The sequence below is a fragment of the Anser brachyrhynchus genome, assembly GCF_964034855.1.
Source record: "Anser brachyrhynchus genome assembly, chromosome: 12".
Lineage (NCBI taxonomy): Eukaryota > Metazoa > Chordata > Aves > Anseriformes > Anatidae > Anser > Anser brachyrhynchus.
The window spans coordinates 10,183,271-10,202,678 of NC_137707.1; the positions used below are offsets into that span (position 1 = coordinate 10,183,271).

The window sequence follows — 19,408 nt, forward strand, 5'->3', positions numbered from 1 at the left end:
CCAATTTAACATCATAAGGCCACTGCCTTTTAAGAAACAACTAGTACTTTTAAAAATCAAACCAGCACATCAATATAATCTCTCCTTTTGTAGTAATGCAGCTGTACAGAGTAAATGTCTAAAATACTGAATATTTTGCTGTCAATTTTCTTCTCTCTCTTCTGCCCTTTAACACACTAAATGTTGCCTATAACTACAAAAACAACATTGTACAAAAAGACAGGAAACGAAGGGTACAACAGAATGTGATTTATCTATCAGCTTATTAGGGGAAAAAAAAGCAATAAATCCTTCAGTCCCCAGTACACACAGAAGCAGCTATATCTTCCTTGTAAAGAATGTAAATGTTGGTGAGCATTATTTTATCCTTTCAAAATGCACAAGTGGTATACAGGACTCTCCAGCCAGAAGAACAAGTTTTCCCTTGAAGGCCAGAGATAATAATACCCGCAATCTTCAGTCACAGGAAAACATGCTAAATTCCATACAAAAAGAAAAGCACGTTGAATGGACAAATTCTATAATGTTTCCTATATTTCAGTATGTACTCCAAATTCCAGTTATGCAAAACCTGCAGCATAGAAAATAACATTTGGAAGTGAAGCCTAACTTATTGTTGCATATCATTTTCTGATTTTTTCCCATTTGGAGTTTAAGAAAAGATTGATTCTGCTTTAAGTCCATGCACAAACATCATTGTCATGTTCATTCTGCCACAATTGTCCAAAACAAGTACCCACATTTCTGAAAGGAGACACCTGACTTCTTGTAGTGCTTTACATTCAGCAGCCACCACTTAAGTCAAAGGTATCTCTGTACTCTTGAAAACCAGCCAACATAAGCAGTAACCTAAATATGGATTTGCGGGTCTAACTTTGAGTTTCCCACTTTGAAAGGCATGATTTGCAAAGTACTCTTGAAATTGAATACCGTATGTTCATCACACATGCCTCAATTCCTGAAAGCAAAGCAGAAGGTGGCGGTGCAGCATTAGAGGAAAGCCTATGAGCATCTTCTGTAAGATTCTGTCAGGCCTGTGAAGATTAGCAGCTATGCCTGCAAAAATCAGATCTTTTCTGAAATAACAGGGTATGGGCAAAGGCATACACACATAGCAGTGTGCTGACAGAAGCTGGAGAGCTTTCGACTTGGGTACCTCAAACAGGACAATGCAAAACCCTTTGGTGCCTTCCCAAAATTGCTTCCTTTTGTGTAGTCAAGGGAAAGCTCTAAACAGAATATTTTTCATAAGTATTCAGAAGAGAAAGTTCAGCCTCTAGCTAGGCTGTAAGTTCCTTCTCATCCCCAAAACACAGAGGAGCTTGTAAGCAACTGCTGGTGTAAGTGTCATCCTTTGGAGTTGCCCCCAGTTCTCTAGGCTGGACCTACAACAGGTTTCTGGTGGTTTTGGAGCTCCTGTTAGGCTACAGCTTCTCCAATAGGTGAGAACAAACACAGGAAAAGTAGAATGGATGGTGCATTGAAGAAATTCCTGCTAAAACAGTGGTCGTAGGACTCCAAGTCCTGTCGTGTCCCATGTCCTCAGCAAACCCTGCACAGTTTTTACGTGCTGGCACAATCAAGGCAGTGAGGCTTGCCCAAACAGCAGAGGCCAAATTCAGAGCTGCTTAGCCTTGTCCCCCTCACATCTCCTCAGAGGGGTTTGTGGTAGACTTTTTGATCAGAATGCATCTAATGCTAATACCAGGCGTGGTGTTCATACAATGAAATGTCCTATTCATTTGTAGGATATGCACCATTTACTCCAATATTTCCAGTCTCCCTAAGCAAGTATTCTCTACTATAACTTTGTTTCTACTGTGTTTGGGATATTCTTGTATTCTGTGTCTTTTCTGGTGCAAATAACAGATATGAGAGATCTAAAGTCTTAAAAGATATAGGTAGGAGTTGTCACAGTTACTTTTTAACTATAAAAAACTCAAATGTTTCATAAGTCTTTTTTCCATTTTCAAATAGTAGAGTTTTATTTACAATTTTCTGGAGAAAACTGTTAAAATGTTTCAGCAAGCTTAACCTAGAGACTGAAATCCTATGTTTTGTCAAAGCTCTATATTTTACAAAATTGAGACTTGCATTTAAATTTCAAATCCCACAGTGCACTTATGTATTTTTAAAATACAGAAATATCTGCCAAAATGTAAGATATTTTTCTATAAACCTGAATCATCCTTCAAAGCTTTAATAAAGTTAATCATTATCTATCTTCATAATTAACATATTAGTTGGTGTGCCTCATTTCACCTAACGTTAATGTTTTACTTTTGAGGGAGAAGTGTAAGAATGCCAAAATATGTAACTGATTTGCTAACTATTGGGATTTTTCCAGTCACAGAAACATGAGGTATTAAAGATCAGTTTCAATTTGCAGATAATTACATCAAATACAGCTAATAAGAGAGGTAAATAAATGCAGATAAGGAAAAAAGTGTATATAATAGTGATTTAAAAAAAAAGATAAAAGGAAATAGATTACCAGTGGAGAGATTAGCTGTATTATTCCTAGAGTTAAAACATAGTCAGTTGGCTGGTGGACAAGGCAAAGTATTTTACAGATCTGACAAATCGTGACCAATGTACTTCCAACTCTGAGCGAATCCCAGCAAATACAGTCCTTGACCATGCCACTGATTTGCCCAATCAAACCATTACGGACACAAAGAAATACATTTAATCTAGTGGGCTCCACACCAACCAAAAGTTCCATCTTTGTGGGTGAGATTGCAGGATCAACAACAAGAAAACAAAGCTTTAGTGTTGCTAATGTCAGTGTTCTTTTTGTAATGACAGGCTTAGTAAAAATTAAGTTACATACCATAACTTAATAAATACAATTGGGAAGGGCATGAATTCCATGCATTTAACAGTTTGCTTCTACAAAAATAAAAAAGCTGCTTCAAAACAAGGAATATGAGTCATCTCTGTTGCCAACACTAAAATGGTAACATCTATTGCCCTTGTAAAGCCCGCATTTATACGCCAGTGGCATTACAGCACTGTTTGTAGTGTAGAGTTAATACTGGGGCTTAAAGGTACTTTGAAATATATTGACACTTGAAGGGAGATAAACACCTGATTGAGAGAGAAAAGACAAGAGGATGAAAGCAGCGAGTGCACAGCATGCCTCCAGAATGAATTCAAACTGTGGGGAAAAAATAAAATACAGCCAATCCTCCTGAAAGGTATTCATGTAGTGGGTCTTCCCCACCTATGGCTTGAAATTTTGCTCATTACCTCACATTCTAACAGCCTCTATGTACTTATAACCTTAAATTTGGTATGACACAGGGCTCTTTGGCTGCTTTACGGCTGAATTATCAGCATGGCAGAAGTGCAAGAGCACTGCCTCCCTGCTGCCTCTTCTGTGGTGGCCCAGGTGGCACCTGCAGAGAGGAGCAGGCGCAGCTGCAATCCCTTCTCCAGCTATCCTGCCTACATCCAAAGCTCAAATTAACACCTGGGCTCCTACTGGAAAGCAGAGCTGTCCAGTGCCTCTCATGGCCATCCCACACTTTCCTGACATTGCTAACATTGGACAAAAAAAAAAAAAAAAAAGCTGACTCCTTACTACCCCAGTAAAAGTTGCCAGTGTTTGGAACTAAGATGCTTCTATTCTCTTCTATCTTGAATACTACAGATTAAACTGCTGAAAGATTAATATGGAATGCAATCCTGAATACATGAGCAAAACATGGAACAGATGGCACAGAATACAACACTGAAATTTAATACTTCTGAGTTGAAAGCTAAATTTTATTTACATTTTCATATATTCATACTCAACTCCAAAATCAGAGTTCTTTCATGTAGATTTTCCCAACCACATTTATCAGAATGTTATGAAATTCTGTAAAATCAGTTCCAGAATTTTTACTTTTTACCCCAAACCAAGTTGGGGTTGCAACTTCTTCAGGGGCAGACTGTCATAGTTTTGCCCTTCTGCACCTGTTATCATACTGCCTACTAGCTTGCTTCATAGATTCTCCAAAGAAAAATAAGATGAAACAGATCTGTATTTGAGCAGGTAGTGGGCACCCCAACTTTTTTCAGGAAGGAATAATATTACTAAATTAATCTTTGAATGCTGAAAGACCCAAAGTTTGACCTTGGTGCTATGAAACATTTTGCCTTTAGAAAAGGTAGTCCTGCTGAAAAGATATAGAAACATAGCTGATTTCTAGAGTCAGGATTCAATGTAGTTTTTCTTAAGCTGCTTTCTCCAAACTCTAGCTCAGATAATCATATTCTTTCCTCCCAGATTCCCTTTTCAGTTTGGATTAGTTTCTAGCCCAGCACTGTTTCAGTCCTAGACAACATGGTATGCTGTTAAACAAACGCTTCACCATACAGGTTGCTGTACTTCAGTTAATATTAAATGCCTCTCAGCTTTTTTTTCCCCACAAACCACTGTGGGTGGCAAATTCACCTGCAAATCAAAGCTGATAACAACACTTTCTCATACCCCAGTCATTCCTTCAGTTTCTTATGTCATTTGGGACAAAGATTATTACTTACAATGATGAAGATTTTTAAAAGTGAGATGCTAGCAGGTGCTGAAGTTGGTGATTGTAGAGTGAATGCTTTACAATTTCAGAAGCCACCAAAAAACTTACCTAGAGACATTACAGACATACCACTAGGTGAGGCACATCTACACAAAGCTTTAGGGCACTGCTGCAAACTACATGGTAAAACTTAAACTTTACTAAGTCGTGCTTTCCTTGAAAACCCTATAGATTCTCAGATCTGATGTTTCTCATTAATTAGTGTTCAAAATTTCCCTCCAGCAGAAGGGAATGAGGAAGGCTCCAGCGAGCAGGAGGGAGCCTCCCACTGCTGGAACAGGATTTAAGATTCAGCATTACCACCTAGTGGACAGACAGCTCCTCCTGCATTTCTACTCCAGCCCTCTAAACTCCCTCCAAACGCGACATTCTAACGTTTCCCTTTGTTGATGTACTAATCAACTTGTAAACTGCTGGATCTGGATCTTGATCATAATTATTTGTTCTTAATATGCTACCACTGAAGGCCCACACCCAGTGAACCACAAAAACACCCATTAATGCTTCAAGCACGAGTCTGGATAAATTAAACCTCCCAAAATTATTCAGTCTCAGCTTGACATTCTCTGTCATTTTCCAACCGTTTTAATGCTTTCTACTTTGTATTAAAAAACTTAGCATTTCACAACTCTGAAAAATCCTGATCTTCATATTATAAACATATTAAGGATACCATTAACATGCTTTGGTTCAAAAAAAAAAAAAGTGCGCTCTGTTAAATTTAAAACCACATGAAAACTAAAGAGAAGCAAAGAGTCCAAAGTAAAGCATCTGAGACTAGACTGCAAAGTTATTTAGGTACCAGACTCCTGCTGATTTAGGAACCAACATACCTTGTAGACTAAAGCTGATTTACGATTCCCTCAGGGAATTCTGTGTTTCATCACTGAATTTTCTGTTACCATAACACTTGGTCAACATCCTCATTCCCCCGCTTTGCACCTCTGTCTGAATGGTTAATCTTCATTCTGCAAAGTCCATTAAAGGACTCTCTTTTACTCCTTTTCCCTTCGTACTGTTTGACTGCCTCACGTACCTTGAATTTCTGCTGCATTCCAGTCCTATCAGACTCTTGCAATACCTGTAGGTTAATGGCCTTATATGTAATAAAAGATTACACAAATTTAACTAAATCAATTTATAACTCCAGATTTGCCTATTTAGGACATTGCCTATTTTTTCTTGCACTTCTGTAATTCAGGAACATCTGTCCAGCTGGTCCCATTAGTATCTTCACAACTTCAGCAGAATTTAGATGTGTCTGCCCACTACTCAGATAGCTAACCACCCCATTTTTCTGCTACCCAATCAGTACACATTTTTCCAGCCAGCATCTACCTTTCTCCAGTGATGGTATGTTTTATTGTAGAACAGTGGCTCCATGAAACATCTCAAGTTTAGGCACAAACTCAGTGTTTTGACTGGGCGGATACATCTCAGAATGACCTACCACTTCTAAATCTGAATGCTTAGAGAAGCATGTTAGTGCATATTTTCCATCTAAAGCCACGTCTAGCATGGGACTCAACAGAGGCTAAGTTGTTACAGAGGTAGATGCCTCTAGGAGATGTGCCATTACAATGACCACACAGAAGCACTTTGAGCATTCGAGGAGCATTCACTTCTGTTTTCCCCCTTTCTGAACACTGCATATATCTGATTTAGAAGTCATTTTAATTAGAGCCCACTGGACATGAAAAATAGCAGACTGGCAACCCAGGAGGCTCCACAGAATGTGATCAAATAAAGAAAATGGGACTATGTTCCAAATCAAATCAGGTTGTCTTCTTCCCATATGCCATTCTCAGCTGTTGGCTTAATAGCACTGCATGCCCAAGGTCAGCTCTACTGAAAATGAATCCTGACTGCATCATAAAATTGGCTCCAAAACAGCAGCCCTTCATACAATCTGCCATGCTGCTTTTAATCAGGAACCCTAGATAATGCATGTGTACAAGCAGCAAACAACAGTACAGTATGTGAAGTTTTGGCTTAGAGCCATGTGCACCAGGAAAGAGAAGCTCTGTTCAGCAGCAGCACAGTGAAAAGGAACATTTTTCCTCACTTGTGCATATTAGTTTCACCCAGTACTAACATGCCTTTGAGGCTCACAAACTTTCCTCACTTTCCTAAACGTGAGCTAACCTCTTCCTTCGTTTTTCTTTGCCTCATTAATTTTAGGCACCTTCATTTTACTGAATACTTTCGTTTGGTTTTGTAGAGTGATCACTCAGTTACATTAACTGACTGCAAGACAAAAATAACAAAATGCAATAAAAATACATTTCTCTAAATCTTTTCATAAAATGTGATAATTACCTGTATTGTAGTAACAAGCAAGGCGCTGAGCACAGCTTTTTCTGCTAGGGCCATAACAAAACCCACAATTTCAATTTAACATGACTGGATAAAAAAAGACACTTTATTTGATGTGGTGTAAGCAATAATTATCTAATCACTGGAGTGCCATACTCTGCATTAGGACAGCAAAAAACCCTGGTGCAAAAAGAGGAACTGTGCATGTCCTTGTGTAGAACAGAAAGCTAATGCTATTAGCCCTCGTGTTTGCAGAACAAAACAAGCATTTTTTGTTTGGGCCCAATCCTGCACGTTTACCTTCAAACGTCCTTTCGGGCAGAGGAGGTTTCCTGCTAATGGAGAAAAAGTCACACAAGCCTCTCAAAAATTTGTTCCCTTCACCTGTGAAGACACATGGGGAGATCAAGCTCTGTGCAACTGTAAAATCACCCACCATATAGGGGGAAAAAAAAAAAAAAAGGCTTGTTTTCTTGGAACTGTCTTCAAGCACTCAAATTAGCTCCTAGCTACATCATGCAGAAGGGTGATTTCTTATTAGAAAATAATCATATTTTGTGTAGCTGCTTACTTCTGATACGCATATGCCAGGATGCCAAAGATTACCATGCATCCACCACAACCTAAATGCTGAAGATCACAAGGAGGCCAGTGAGCAGAGTGTCCATTCTGGTTAGAAGCGTCACTTTATTCTCTCAGGGATCTAAACTCTATCCAATTACCAGCTCTGTATCAATAAAAACTGCATCCAAACTAAAGGAGATCTATTAATTTCATTGTTCTGCCTTAATTATGGTGGTACAACCTGTGAGCACACAAGGCCTTAGCATACATAAAGAAAACATATCCTCAGAGGGACAGTGCGGTAAGATTTAATTCCCTTAAAGTCAGTGAAAAGACACTGGGGATAACTGAGGCCCAGTACCTCTGATAATGAGTACTCCTGTAGCCAAAACCCTTTGCAGACCAATTAATTACCTCCATACCCTGCTGATGCATTCCAAATTTTATTTTTATTTAAAAATCAAAGCTAAATAACTAGAAAAATCATGTGGCTGAGCCAAACTGTGACTTTATGGGTTTTAATTTTTGAGATTAAAGCAAAGTACAAAGACACACCCAGTCAGCAAAGTCTGGAGACAATAAGATGTAAAGCAATCCTCCTTCTGACCTCACATTAACACAGAAATCACCCTACAGCATGCAAGTGTCAGCCAACAACGGCACCTACTTATTTCCTGTCAGCTTGTCCCTTTGATCTAACCTGATCCTTCTTCACTTTATTAAAAACGTTCTAATCTTTTGTCTTTGATCTCCCTGTAGGATTCTTCAAAGAGCTTCAAATTAGCAAACATGCAAACAACAAAAAAATGTACTCTGTATCTGTATCTGCTTGAAACAATGATGTGGGGAGCTGTTTCCTTCCTCAACACACAAGTTTAACTAGGGGCAACATTTTAAAGCCAAAAGATGCCATAGTTATCTGTTGTTTATTGGCGTTAGGGTGGATGACAGAGTCCAAGCTTTTTTTTTTTTGCCCCCCCTTTTTTTTTTTTTTTACTGGGGGGTGGTTTGCTCTGAAGGTGTAACAAGGCAGCCCAGCAGGGGTAGCAAAAAAGCCATGTGCATACTTCATTCAGCATGCCAGATGAAAGGATTATGTCACATTCAAGAGCAACAAAGAGCTCTGTTTAAGTTTGTACCAGGCTGGAACTGTGGGGCAGCCGTTAAAGACCACCAAGGTTTTAAATAAAATCGGACACTTTTAAGTTTCCTCTAGCTTTCCTTGCGGTAAATCCACCCAATATGAAGGGAATGTCAGTATCTCCCAGGAGGAAGATCTCTGAGGGTTTAAAGAGGAAAGAAAGTTTGATGTACTTATATATATACGTGTGTGTGTGTGTGTGTATACACAACTCCCACCAGTAAGTATATATATATATATATATACACACACACACACACTGATGTATACTTTTTTTAGTAAAGGTATCCCCAAGTTTGAGGACATCACCATATTTATTTTGTTCCAGCAAACATTGCTTCTCTACCACAGTCGAACAGCTAGTATCATTCCTCTCCTGTAACTTTAATTTTGTCCCAAAGGTACACATTCCAAATAAAATTGGTGCTTTTTATCATTAAATACTGCTTACCTCTGAAGAGATCTATGAAACCAAGTTAGATCGTACAGACTGCGTTTTAGGTTCCTCACATGTGTCTGCCTCAGCATGGAGGCTTGCTTTTAACTCTCACTCTACAGAGAAGCATATCTGTAGCCAGGCTGAAACAGTCCAAAATTGTTGCAAAATACATTTCTCGAGAATTGCTTCCTGACTGCAGTTAATAATCCAACAACCAGATCAATGTCTGTTTACGTCAATGTGACATTTTCACTTGTATCTGACCGCCTAGTTTTGAACGGTGAGATAAGAGGCCTTCTCAGTAAAATCTCAATCCCATGCAAATAGAATTAAAGAGTATTATTAAGCTGGTATACATGCATATTGGCCAGCAGTCCTCCACCATTATACCACGCTCCACACTTTAACATTGGAATGGATGAAGACTCCATACCTTTTCCTTTTTCTGCTTGTCATTCTGAAATCTACTACTATTAGGGGTAGCAGCTATATAACCTGTGAACTGAACATGGCTTAGGCCATAGATCATCATAACTCTTCCAACTCCAAATGGTATGTGTTAGAAGGCTAGTGAAGATCAGAACTCATATAGTTATTGATGGAGAGTTGTGGAGAACTCCAGTGAGCCTCCATATGATGCCTTGTACTGTCTCTTCTAATACTGCTTTCTTAAGTAGTTCAGGAACCACTGCTGCTAGACCACAGATCATCCAGCCACGGAGCCATGCCAAAAGCCCTTTAGTTTTATTTAGTTTTATTTTTTTTTATTTAGTTTTTTTTAAATATCTATTTATTTATTTTATATATATATTATATTATATATATTATATATTATATATAAGATATATTAATATATTAATATATATTTATTTAATATATATTTTTATATATTTTTTTATTTTAATATATATAATGGATTTGGGAAATAAAGCAAATGTTAAAAAGACCTATCAGATAATTTATCAGAGAAAAAAGCAAAGCTGCGTAGAAATTTGTCTGTAAAATTAAAACGGTGTTATGGCTACAAATGCATTTCTTGAGAAAACTGGAGAGACAGTCCTAAAGTGCAAGCCACCTAAGTTAATGTCACTGAATACAATTTAAAAATAAGTCAGACTAATCATAAATGTCTTTATGAAAAGTTATCCTATTGATTTAAGCTCCTACTCCTACTGAAAACCAGATTGTGAAACTTTAATGCTCTAGACTTCATAACTCTGTTGTATGTTGAACGTATCTACTTAGCAATGTTCTCTCCAAAATCCATTTCCTTTCAAGAAAAAATAGCAGCAGGAATTGCTACAGCAGAATACTTCTAGGAATATGCAAATTTAAGCACTTTCATTGTCATGTTCTTCCAGGCAATATGAACAAATGAGGAAAAAAAAATTCTTTTTATTTGACTAATCTATATAGAATCATGGCTCACCTGCTGAAGCATGACACTCCAGATCTGCAAGTGCTTTTTGTTCTTGCAGAACAGCAATGGATTCAGTTTGGGTTTTCAGTGCAGCCTGGGAAATTTTGCTCAATCTTACCTTTCTTCAAGCAGTTCAAGCTCAAACCGTTATGATCATTAAGCCTGCAGGAACTCTGAATTTAGTGCTGGATAGTTTGGAAATTAGAACAACCCAACAGATCAGATAATTGCAAATTGGGCCAAAGGGGATCACTTATCAATTATAATAAAATTTTCTTTAAACAAAAGTGCAGGTATCTTTGCTGTAATCATAGCTTACAGGCTGTCTCTTTAGACCAAATTATAATGCAAACATTCTTCGTTTACTCTGGTTATCAGGTTATCACACAGCCTATAACAAGTGCACATCCAGTAGGAATACAAGGTGAAATTCACATCATTTTCTTTAAAAATATTAAATTATCTTAAGTAATTTTCTTCTCAAGAACTCTTTAAATACATTCACAGATCAATTTTTACTGTGAATGTTATTATTATGTAATCAATGTACCATGTTTAACACTTACAGTGCTATTTTACATACATATATCATTGACTTACCTGCCTACACTGATGCACTCCCATACTGTGTTTTCCTGAGGCCTTCAAGAGAAATGTGTCTTGTGGCTAACACACTGGGCTGAGGATCAGAAGATCTTGTTCCAGCTCAAAAGACTGATGAGTGTCTGCTTAGTTTAGGCATATAACTTCCTTTCTAGATAACTGTCAAAAAATATATACAACAAAATGTTCTCTTTTCCTCACATTTTCAGTCTCACTGGAATTCGATGTTCTCCAGAAGAAAAACTATTTCTGTGTTTCTTGGCCCATCTAGTAGCTTTTATTTTCTCCTGCAGCATAAATAATGATAATACTGTCTCATCAGGACACTCAGCCACGTCCCTTAGTTTCCCAGTCAGAACTGACGAGATTAGGCCTTTTCATTATGAGAGCGCTATTCATGAAGAACTCTTGGGGTTTTGTTCACCTACCTAGCTTGGTATTGCACAAAATTTAAACTGATTCACTAGAGCTCTAGTAGCAGAAACAGCGTCCAAAACTTCTCATGTGTTTTTTCCTTCAACAGGAGGCATATCATGGCTGGAAAGGACCAGCAGTGTTGGGTCAGTGCAGGTGCCCAGCATGGCCACCATCCCACCTCCAGCAGTGGTGGTAACGACACACATGGGGAAAAATGAGGAGGGGGCAAGCCTATGGTCCCTTTCTTGGCTCTTACTCTTCAGCTCTTGTCACTAAATGTGAAGTCCTGAACCATGTGTGGTTTATATGCATTTAATAATCCTCAAATTACCTTTTCAAACAGTGATCTGCCCAGTCACTCCTCCTGCTTTTTTTAAACTTCAGCATCCTCCAGATACTGTCAGGAAACTCCGCAAGTCTACTATACAGTCAAAAAAAAAAAAAGCTTTTTTCTGTGAATCCGCCTCCTGCCTGCCACATGTGAAGTCTCCCAACTTCTGGGGATCGTGCCCCCTTCTCTTGTTATTTTTGTCTGACCCTGCTCCCACCCAGCCCTCAAGCCATTCCCCTCATGGCTCACATTCAGGCTGGCGCCTGCCTCCCTCAGCTCCTGGTCCCTTCAGCCAGGGATGCAGCACAGCAATGCTTACCAGTTACCTCGGCAGTGTTGGTTTTAGCACCTGCCATTTCTTGTGGAAGAGGGGCTTCAAGCTAAGCATTTGGGTATTTAAAAGGAAAACATTCAGTGAGCAGACTGCCTAACGGACTTGTATACACATGGGGTTTGCCAGGCAGCCAGTCACCTTCACAGCCATCTAATCTCCAAAACGCAGCCAGTCTGTTCTCTTGCGTTTATTTGTACCTGTGACCGTGCCCTCTCACCCTGCCACGGGGAGAATCGCCATCAAAGCTGCGTCACCACCTTTGTCCTGCAGTTGGCTGTGGACATCAGGGATTTTGTCAGGCAGCAGTCATTTTCACACTCCACAAACTCTGATTATCAGTAATAATTCTGGTATCCAGCTTGATTCACCGGCAAGTCACAGCTGAGAACTCCTCCTGATCGGCATTTTACTCGGTCAGTAATTTCACCGCCAGTCAGCGAGTAACAGCGCCGCGAAAGGGGTAGAGCCCGCCATTTCCTCACAGGAGCGCCCGCCGCCAGGTGGCACCACGGGCCCGCCTTGCACGCGCCCCCCCCACCTTTTCTGCAAATGTAGGGGAATTACGACTTCCCTTTGAGCTCAGTCACGTCTACTATCCCAGAGCCTTTGGTGGTGTTCTTTCTGCAGCCATCTTCACATACTCCCACAATAAATAGCTCTTCCACAAGTCTGAAGTGACCACTGCTGGAGTATTATTTTATTACACACAAACAGTACCACAGTCTTTCTGCTGTTCTGCTTTGTGTTATGAGGTAAAATTTCTGGGGGTGGAAGTCTAAAGGAGTAATACAGACAAAACCATGAGCCTCCCCAGGACAGCCCTGGGAACATGCAGAATGCCACTTTACACTTACCTCTAAACAAAGTTTTAGAAGCTCAGATGCAGGAACTCTTACACAGCTAAAGAACAGTTTTAAAAGCTCTTGTGAAAATATTTCAACTCCCTCTGGTGGGCTATTTGTGACAGTGTTTTGAGGAGAAAATGCCTTATTAAAGTGATCAGGAACATAGCATCACTACACTTATACACAGCCTGAATTTAAATTCAAATCCAAGCAGACACTGTTAACCCAATGAAGGAATTGTTGGTGTGTCACATCAGCAATAACAAGGCTGCTGATGGTGCCAATTCATTGATTGGTAGCAAACATGCACAGTAAGAGTTGCATGCTCAGACTTTCTTGTTACAGTACAACTTGTCATTGTATGAGAATAAGTTATTCTTATTTTTCCTTTCAAGGCTTGTGTCTTACCTTTATTAAAGGTGGTTGGAACAACAGCCACAGCATGCTAATCTAGGGGGTAAGAGTTGTAGAGAATTAAAGGATATTTAACTCACTCACAAGTAGTCACATTGTTCTCTAGTCAGATTTCTGTTAGAACATTGATGCAGATTTAAGACTGAAATAGATCTAACACTGAAATAAACCATCACTGGAAGGTACCAAAAATACACTGCTGCAAATAATGCCAATCTTCAGCTTTACGTAGCTTCCCAAACTTCCAGGAGTTCAATACATCACTGTCACTGTAGGAACATCCTTCCTTTTTGAACAGCTGTCTGTGCAGAGCTTTCATAGCTTCTGGAGGAAATCAATACAGACCTACCAACAGTAGTAAACTTTCCATAATAGCATTGAAACATCTGCATCTTGCTCAAACACATTAACATAAAACCTGAACAATTTATAGCCATAGATTACTCGATTCTTTGAACATACTTCTAGCTTACAGCAGACCCAGTCCAAGGCAATGACATGCCCAACAAGTTGGTGCACTTGACTTTAGAGAATCTTACACACAGTAAAATGTTACTGGGTCTGTGCTTTAAAGATACAGAAAAATGAAAAAGTTTTACTCATCCATCATATCTTTTATTTCCTAATATCATGTGATCATCTTTAAGGAAGTTGACGGATAAGAAGTGAGGAACATACCAGCTGCACTTTACAGATCAACAACCACAAAAATAGAAAGCAACTATACAATCTCTGGGTTTCACAACTAGTTTTCATTGGTAACACTTGACGCAACAAGATTAACTGCAACAAGTGAAGAAGCTACATCGGTAAAGTGCTATTTTTCTTAAGAGTGGCTAAAAAAGCACAACTACAACAGACTTGAGTATTCGGTCGTTAGATTGTCGATGTCCTCAGAATCTTTCACTTCAGGCTCTGTGTTTTTTGATGAAATTGATGAGCCCATTTGTTGAGCTATCATGAGATGTCACTGGAGCATCTGACTCCAATTCAGGCTCAATTTTCTTGGCAAGTTGTTTTCCAAGCTCAACTCTGCATTTAAAAAAGTAGAACAAAAAAATAGTATTAGTACTAACTTAAGGTATGTTAAGAACAGGTGCCAGTAAAAAGTAACATGACGGTGAACATTATGGCTGACCAAATTATTTATTGTACTGCCATTCACAAACAACTGGGATTCTCACAAGTACAACTGCCTAGCTGAACAGACAGGTCAAATTACACAAGATATCTAAAGAGAAAAAGCTTTGTTTTGTATAGTCTTTCTGCACTGCAACTCCCTTTCAGTACTCATTTATGTTATGCAGTCCGCTGCACAGCAGAAGGCATTCAGCTTGCTCCTGTTCACCATTAAATACAGTATAAATCAAAACACTGACTTGCAGCACCAAGATGATGAATAAAAACAGCTGAGCTGTGGGACTGAAAGCTTTCTTCAGCACTAGAGGGCTATCCAGCCAAGAACCACCAAAAGATATTCCAACAGCTGCAAGAAACTAAACTGGTTCTACAGCATATTCTGCTTGCCCTCCCCACATTCCATATTTAGTTTTTGATTCCATTCTAGATTTTCATGTGCTACAGAAAGAGCCGTATTTGTATCCCACCCTTATTTCAGATTTTATAGCAGATAGTTACAACTTTTATTAGACAGTCTTCCATTTTCAGTTTCTACTTCACTGTTTTAGGGTAAAAAAACTGCTGTGGTAACATAGCTCTAAGAATACATTCAGAAGATCTATCATCCAGTTTTTATGAAGGGAGCTTAGTGTAAATTACTATTCTAGGCCTTCACAGCAAACATGCTCTTTGAAATAACCCCTGCTGTGGCACAGGCAGGTTTCACCTGGAAAAAAATGTTATTTTGTGGTACACTTACACAAAGATTTGGGAAAAGGATATGTTCTACAGTTAATATTACTACAGATTAAAGATAACATTTAATTATCTCCCGATGAAGTCTTCTATTTTTAAAGAAGCCAAAGTAACAGACTCCTTATTAAGCAGCTGCTTTCCACATTGAGCTCTACCACAAGCATAGGCAGAGGTGCAGCCTGCATTAGACTAGGGACTCCTATGCAGGATTATTGGCAGATGCCTTCATGTAGCTCCAGCACAAGAAAACTTAAAAGGTGGTCAGTCTTAACCAGCAGGTACCACTCAAGCTGCCTACCACACGTTTCTACAGATAATGCCTTTTTTCCCCCCTATTACAAGGAGAATTTTCCCCTTCTACTTGTCAAAGCATGCATTCAGCCTGCTTGACTATGTTCTCATTATTACAGTGTTGAGCCTGCTCAACTATCTTTTCTGCATTCAGTTAGTTGTTTATTATACCTAAAAAGCAAAGGTCCCCTAAGTGGAGTTGTATGTAGGGACATCATGCATGACTGAACAAGGATACATAGTTGTTTACTCTCAGAAAAGCTGGTTTCTAATTAAAACTATCCCATAATCATTTAATTATTCCACTATTTTTCATTGTCTTCTCTAAGTCATGACACATTAAGGAAAACCGCAGTTGGTAAGTACACCAGAAACAGATCAAGGAGACTTACCCCCACTGGTCATAGCTGTTAATATCCCAGACAACTCCCTGAACAAATATCTTGTGTTCATACATGGCTAAAACAGGAAAATAAAATCTTTATCAATAAGCTTTATCATAAAGCTTTAGTAAGCATTCACAGTTGAAAGATCTTTTACCTACCGATGATTGCTCCCAAAGTGAATGGGTTGAGTTTAGTAAACATGATGGAGTTGGTTGGGCGATTGCCTTCAAAGACCTTTGAAAAACAAGAGGTACATTGTAATATAGCATATTATAACAAGTTTCTGATGCAAGTTGCACATTTTTCTGACAGCCCACATTGGATTATTTGTATTAGCAGCAAAAATGTAATCCTTAAAGCTTTAAAGGCTAACAGTTTCAGCCATATAATTGTTATTTTCATATTCTGTATTATTTCCGTAGCCTATTACAAACAACGGCAAAACTATCTCCAAGCACTGCTACTCCCACCATGGCTATGGAAAGTTGTTAAACAAAGCCAGGGCAGTGAACAGACAACTCTTCCTGAAATGCCGCAAAAACCTTCCAGTCATTATACTTAATGGTAGTGCCGTTTACAGACTGCTCCACTATACTTGGCAAGGTAGAGCCTTTAATAAATATCACTTTCACTGTTGTCAAGACAGTAGCACTTAATAGCCACCGGAGGGCACTGCTGCCATTAACAAGTGCCATCAAGCAGCATACCAAGGCAGCACCCTCACAACAGCAATACCACTAATCACATGAAAACCGGCTAGTTACAGAGCCTGGTTACCTTGTGGGGAAGAAGCTTCTCCAGAGCATCCCCACTCAGTCCTGCTGCTTGCAGTTCCTTACGAGCTTCATCAGCAGTCTTGCCTTTCATCAAGGCCTCAGTCTGAGCAAGGAAGTTGGCCAAAAGGATCTAGCAGGTAGCAAACACAAACAACTATTTCATTAGCTCAAAATGAAACACTCAGTGCCTGAAAGCAGACAGAAGTCTTATTTTTAGCACTGAATATGGCAATAAGTTATGCTATACTTGTGTATAATGCCTGCTATTGCTTTTTACCTTGGAGTGCTGAGACACTTGATTACTACTTAATAGTGCATGCATCCAAAAACATCCAGGAATGCTCTGAGAAATCCTGCCCATTAGAACTGACAGCAAACCTAGTAAGATCAAAGGAGCTGGGGTTTCATGTCCCTTTCACCCAGCATCTATTCCACACCATATCATTAACGTAGAATGCCAGCTGTTTTTCCACCAAGAATAGTCAAAGTTGGACAATATGTACTCTGTCAAAGTTCTCACAATACACCACATAGCAATCCCTACCAATACAGCAGAAGTTTAGTTTCCTATTCCTTGCCTAATATTAACATGCAAGTTGATGGGTGGTTTTATCCTACCAGTTATACTGAAGATAAACATTTATGCTATCTACAAACCATAAAATGGTCTCTTGCACTATCATTTTTTAAAGACCATACTTGTCTGACAGAAGAAAATTGCTGGTACACAATTCAATACCTTCAGTGACAAGAAAATATGGGTGTCCTGATAAAGAACTCGTTACCTTGTGATGCAAACCGTTTCTGACTGGATGCTGAGTCTGGACTGGGATCAGAAAGTCACAGGGAATCATGCGAGTCCCTGCAAGAAGAGTCAAGTTAATAGCCTTACAACATTAAAGTTTAAAAAACTAATTCTTGTCCCACTTTGAGTTATTGGAAGACTTAGCCACTTTAACAATTTTAAAAGTTTTATATAAACTATGGGAAGTGACTATACAGTTCAGTTTCAATTCTAGTTGATGCTCCGTATTGTAGAGGTGAGACCTGCATCTGTAGCTTTCTAAAGCCACTAATTAAGGACACTACAGTCATGTCACACTAGCCTAGACAAGAGCCCAGCCTCTAAATCAGTGTCAACTCTGCACTCCTGCAGCTTTATGGTCAGAATTTAATTCCAAAACAAAAGAAAGATAAAGTCCTAGTTTACCTTGATGAATGAGCTGGTAAAAAGCATGCTGCCCATTGGTGCCAGGCTCTCCCCACACAATAGGACCCGTACTGTAGTCCACACGAGAACCTTTCTTGGTAATGTACTTGCCATTAGACTCCATGTCACCCTAAAAGGGAATAGTAGTTTTCTTGCAGAACCATGTACTATCAGTACGAAGTTCCATATATACTTCAACTATAGTAAGTGCTGCCTTTTTTTTTTTTTTTTTTTACAGAAATTACATAAATACGAGGGTTACAGCTGCTTAATTTATGGACACAAACTTAACTGAGATCTGAAGGAATAAGAAACACAGGGAATACGAAACAAATCTCTAAATTAATCAAAGAATACAATAGCAATCTTGGCACCATTCTTTCTGTCCTTGATTACATGAATTTACATGATTACAATTTTAACCTGAAAACATATTCAGGTTCTAGATCCAGGACAAAGGCACACTTACATCCTTGCTTCTTGAAACCTTCTACTCTGGTTGAACCTTACCTGCTGGAAGTAGGCAGCAAAGCGGTGCATGTATTGGTCATAGGGCAGAAGTGCATGGGTTTCACATCCGAAGCAGTTTATATACCAGACCCCCAGCATTGCCAACAAAACAGGCATGTTCTTCTCCAGTGGAGCCGTATGGAAGTGCTTATCCTTTTTAACAAATGAAAAAAATAACACTTCTCAAAATAATTGTCATCCCTCCCAAATCCTAAGTTTTTTAAAAAAAACTTATTTTAACCTAGAGAGCTCCCCAAGACAGTCATTTTAGAAGCACTGAGAGGGCATCGGGAGATGAACTTTAGAAACCAGTCTGCTTTCATTTATCTTATTAACTTATGCAAATCTGAAATAGGCATCCCACACTCACCATCCAGTGGGCTCCAGCAAGCAGACTCTCAAAGTTGTCAAAACCTAACAATGAAAAAAGTCAATTTACATTTACTATTATAGCTTAAACTTGCTTTTTCTGGTAGTTGAATTTTCCTTTATGCAGAAAGGCTCCCAACCACTAATGAGTTTAAAGTTGTACTTTGACATCTCCCAAAGTTTAAATCCCATAGGACAGATATTAGTTATGATTAAAGCTTGGACTTCAGAGCAAGCCCAATTTCATGGAACATACTTCAAAACCTTCGCCTAAACTCCCCATTCAGGCAAAATGAGCAACTGGAAGGAAAACAAAGACATTAAAACCAGAATCTGTGTTATTAAAGGCTAAGCAATTTTCTTACTTATTAGCCACAGTGGGAAAAGCTTCCCCAAAAATCAGGGCAAGGCTACTAAAGCAGGAATTTCTGCATTGGTCTGAGGATAAACTGTAATAAGGTTGTTTTGAAAGGTTCTTCTCCCTTCCCTGTTCTCCTGGAAAATTCACCTGATTTTGTTTGCTCTTTAAGTAGGGGATTTAACCATCATTTATTTTCACTGATTATTTTAACTGATGCCATCTT

General features: G+C 38.9%; 2 protein-coding genes across 5 annotated transcripts in view; both read right to left on the bottom strand.

Moving 5' to 3' along the window:
- Positions 1-12,614, bottom strand: part of LOC308176736 (uncharacterized protein) — a 78,878-nt gene extending 66,264 nt beyond the window's left edge. The window contains exons 1-3 of one of the 3 annotated variants that reach the window (XM_080552867.1): positions 12,134-12,614; positions 11,815-11,904; positions 11,064-11,225 (exon numbers count right to left, since the gene is read on the bottom strand). The gene's annotated coding sequence lies outside the window, so the exon portion shown is untranslated. Of the gene's footprint in view, positions 1-11,063; positions 11,905-12,133 lie in introns of all 3 variants that reach the window. The other 2 variants (XR_013938557.1, XM_080552868.1) reach the window with 2 other exon arrangements.
- A 204-nt stretch (positions 12,615-12,818) lies between these two features.
- GPI (glucose-6-phosphate isomerase) overlaps positions 12,819-19,408 on the bottom strand; it is a 40,524-nt gene continuing 33,934 nt past the window's right edge. For both annotated transcript variants that reach the window (XM_080552837.1, XM_080552836.1), the window contains 8 exons: positions 18,826-18,869; positions 18,456-18,608; positions 17,946-18,075; positions 17,521-17,597; positions 16,737-16,865; positions 16,118-16,193; positions 15,966-16,032; positions 12,819-14,439 (listed from right to left, as the gene is read on the bottom strand). In XM_080552837.1, coding sequence (XP_080408963.1) covers positions 14,316-14,439; positions 15,966-16,032; positions 16,118-16,193; positions 16,737-16,865; positions 17,521-17,597; positions 17,946-18,075; positions 18,456-18,608; positions 18,826-18,869 — 800 coding nt within the window. In that variant the 3' untranslated portion in view covers positions 12,819-14,315. The remainder of the gene's footprint in view (positions 14,440-15,965; positions 16,033-16,117; positions 16,194-16,736; positions 16,866-17,520; positions 17,598-17,945; positions 18,076-18,455; positions 18,609-18,825; positions 18,870-19,408) is intronic.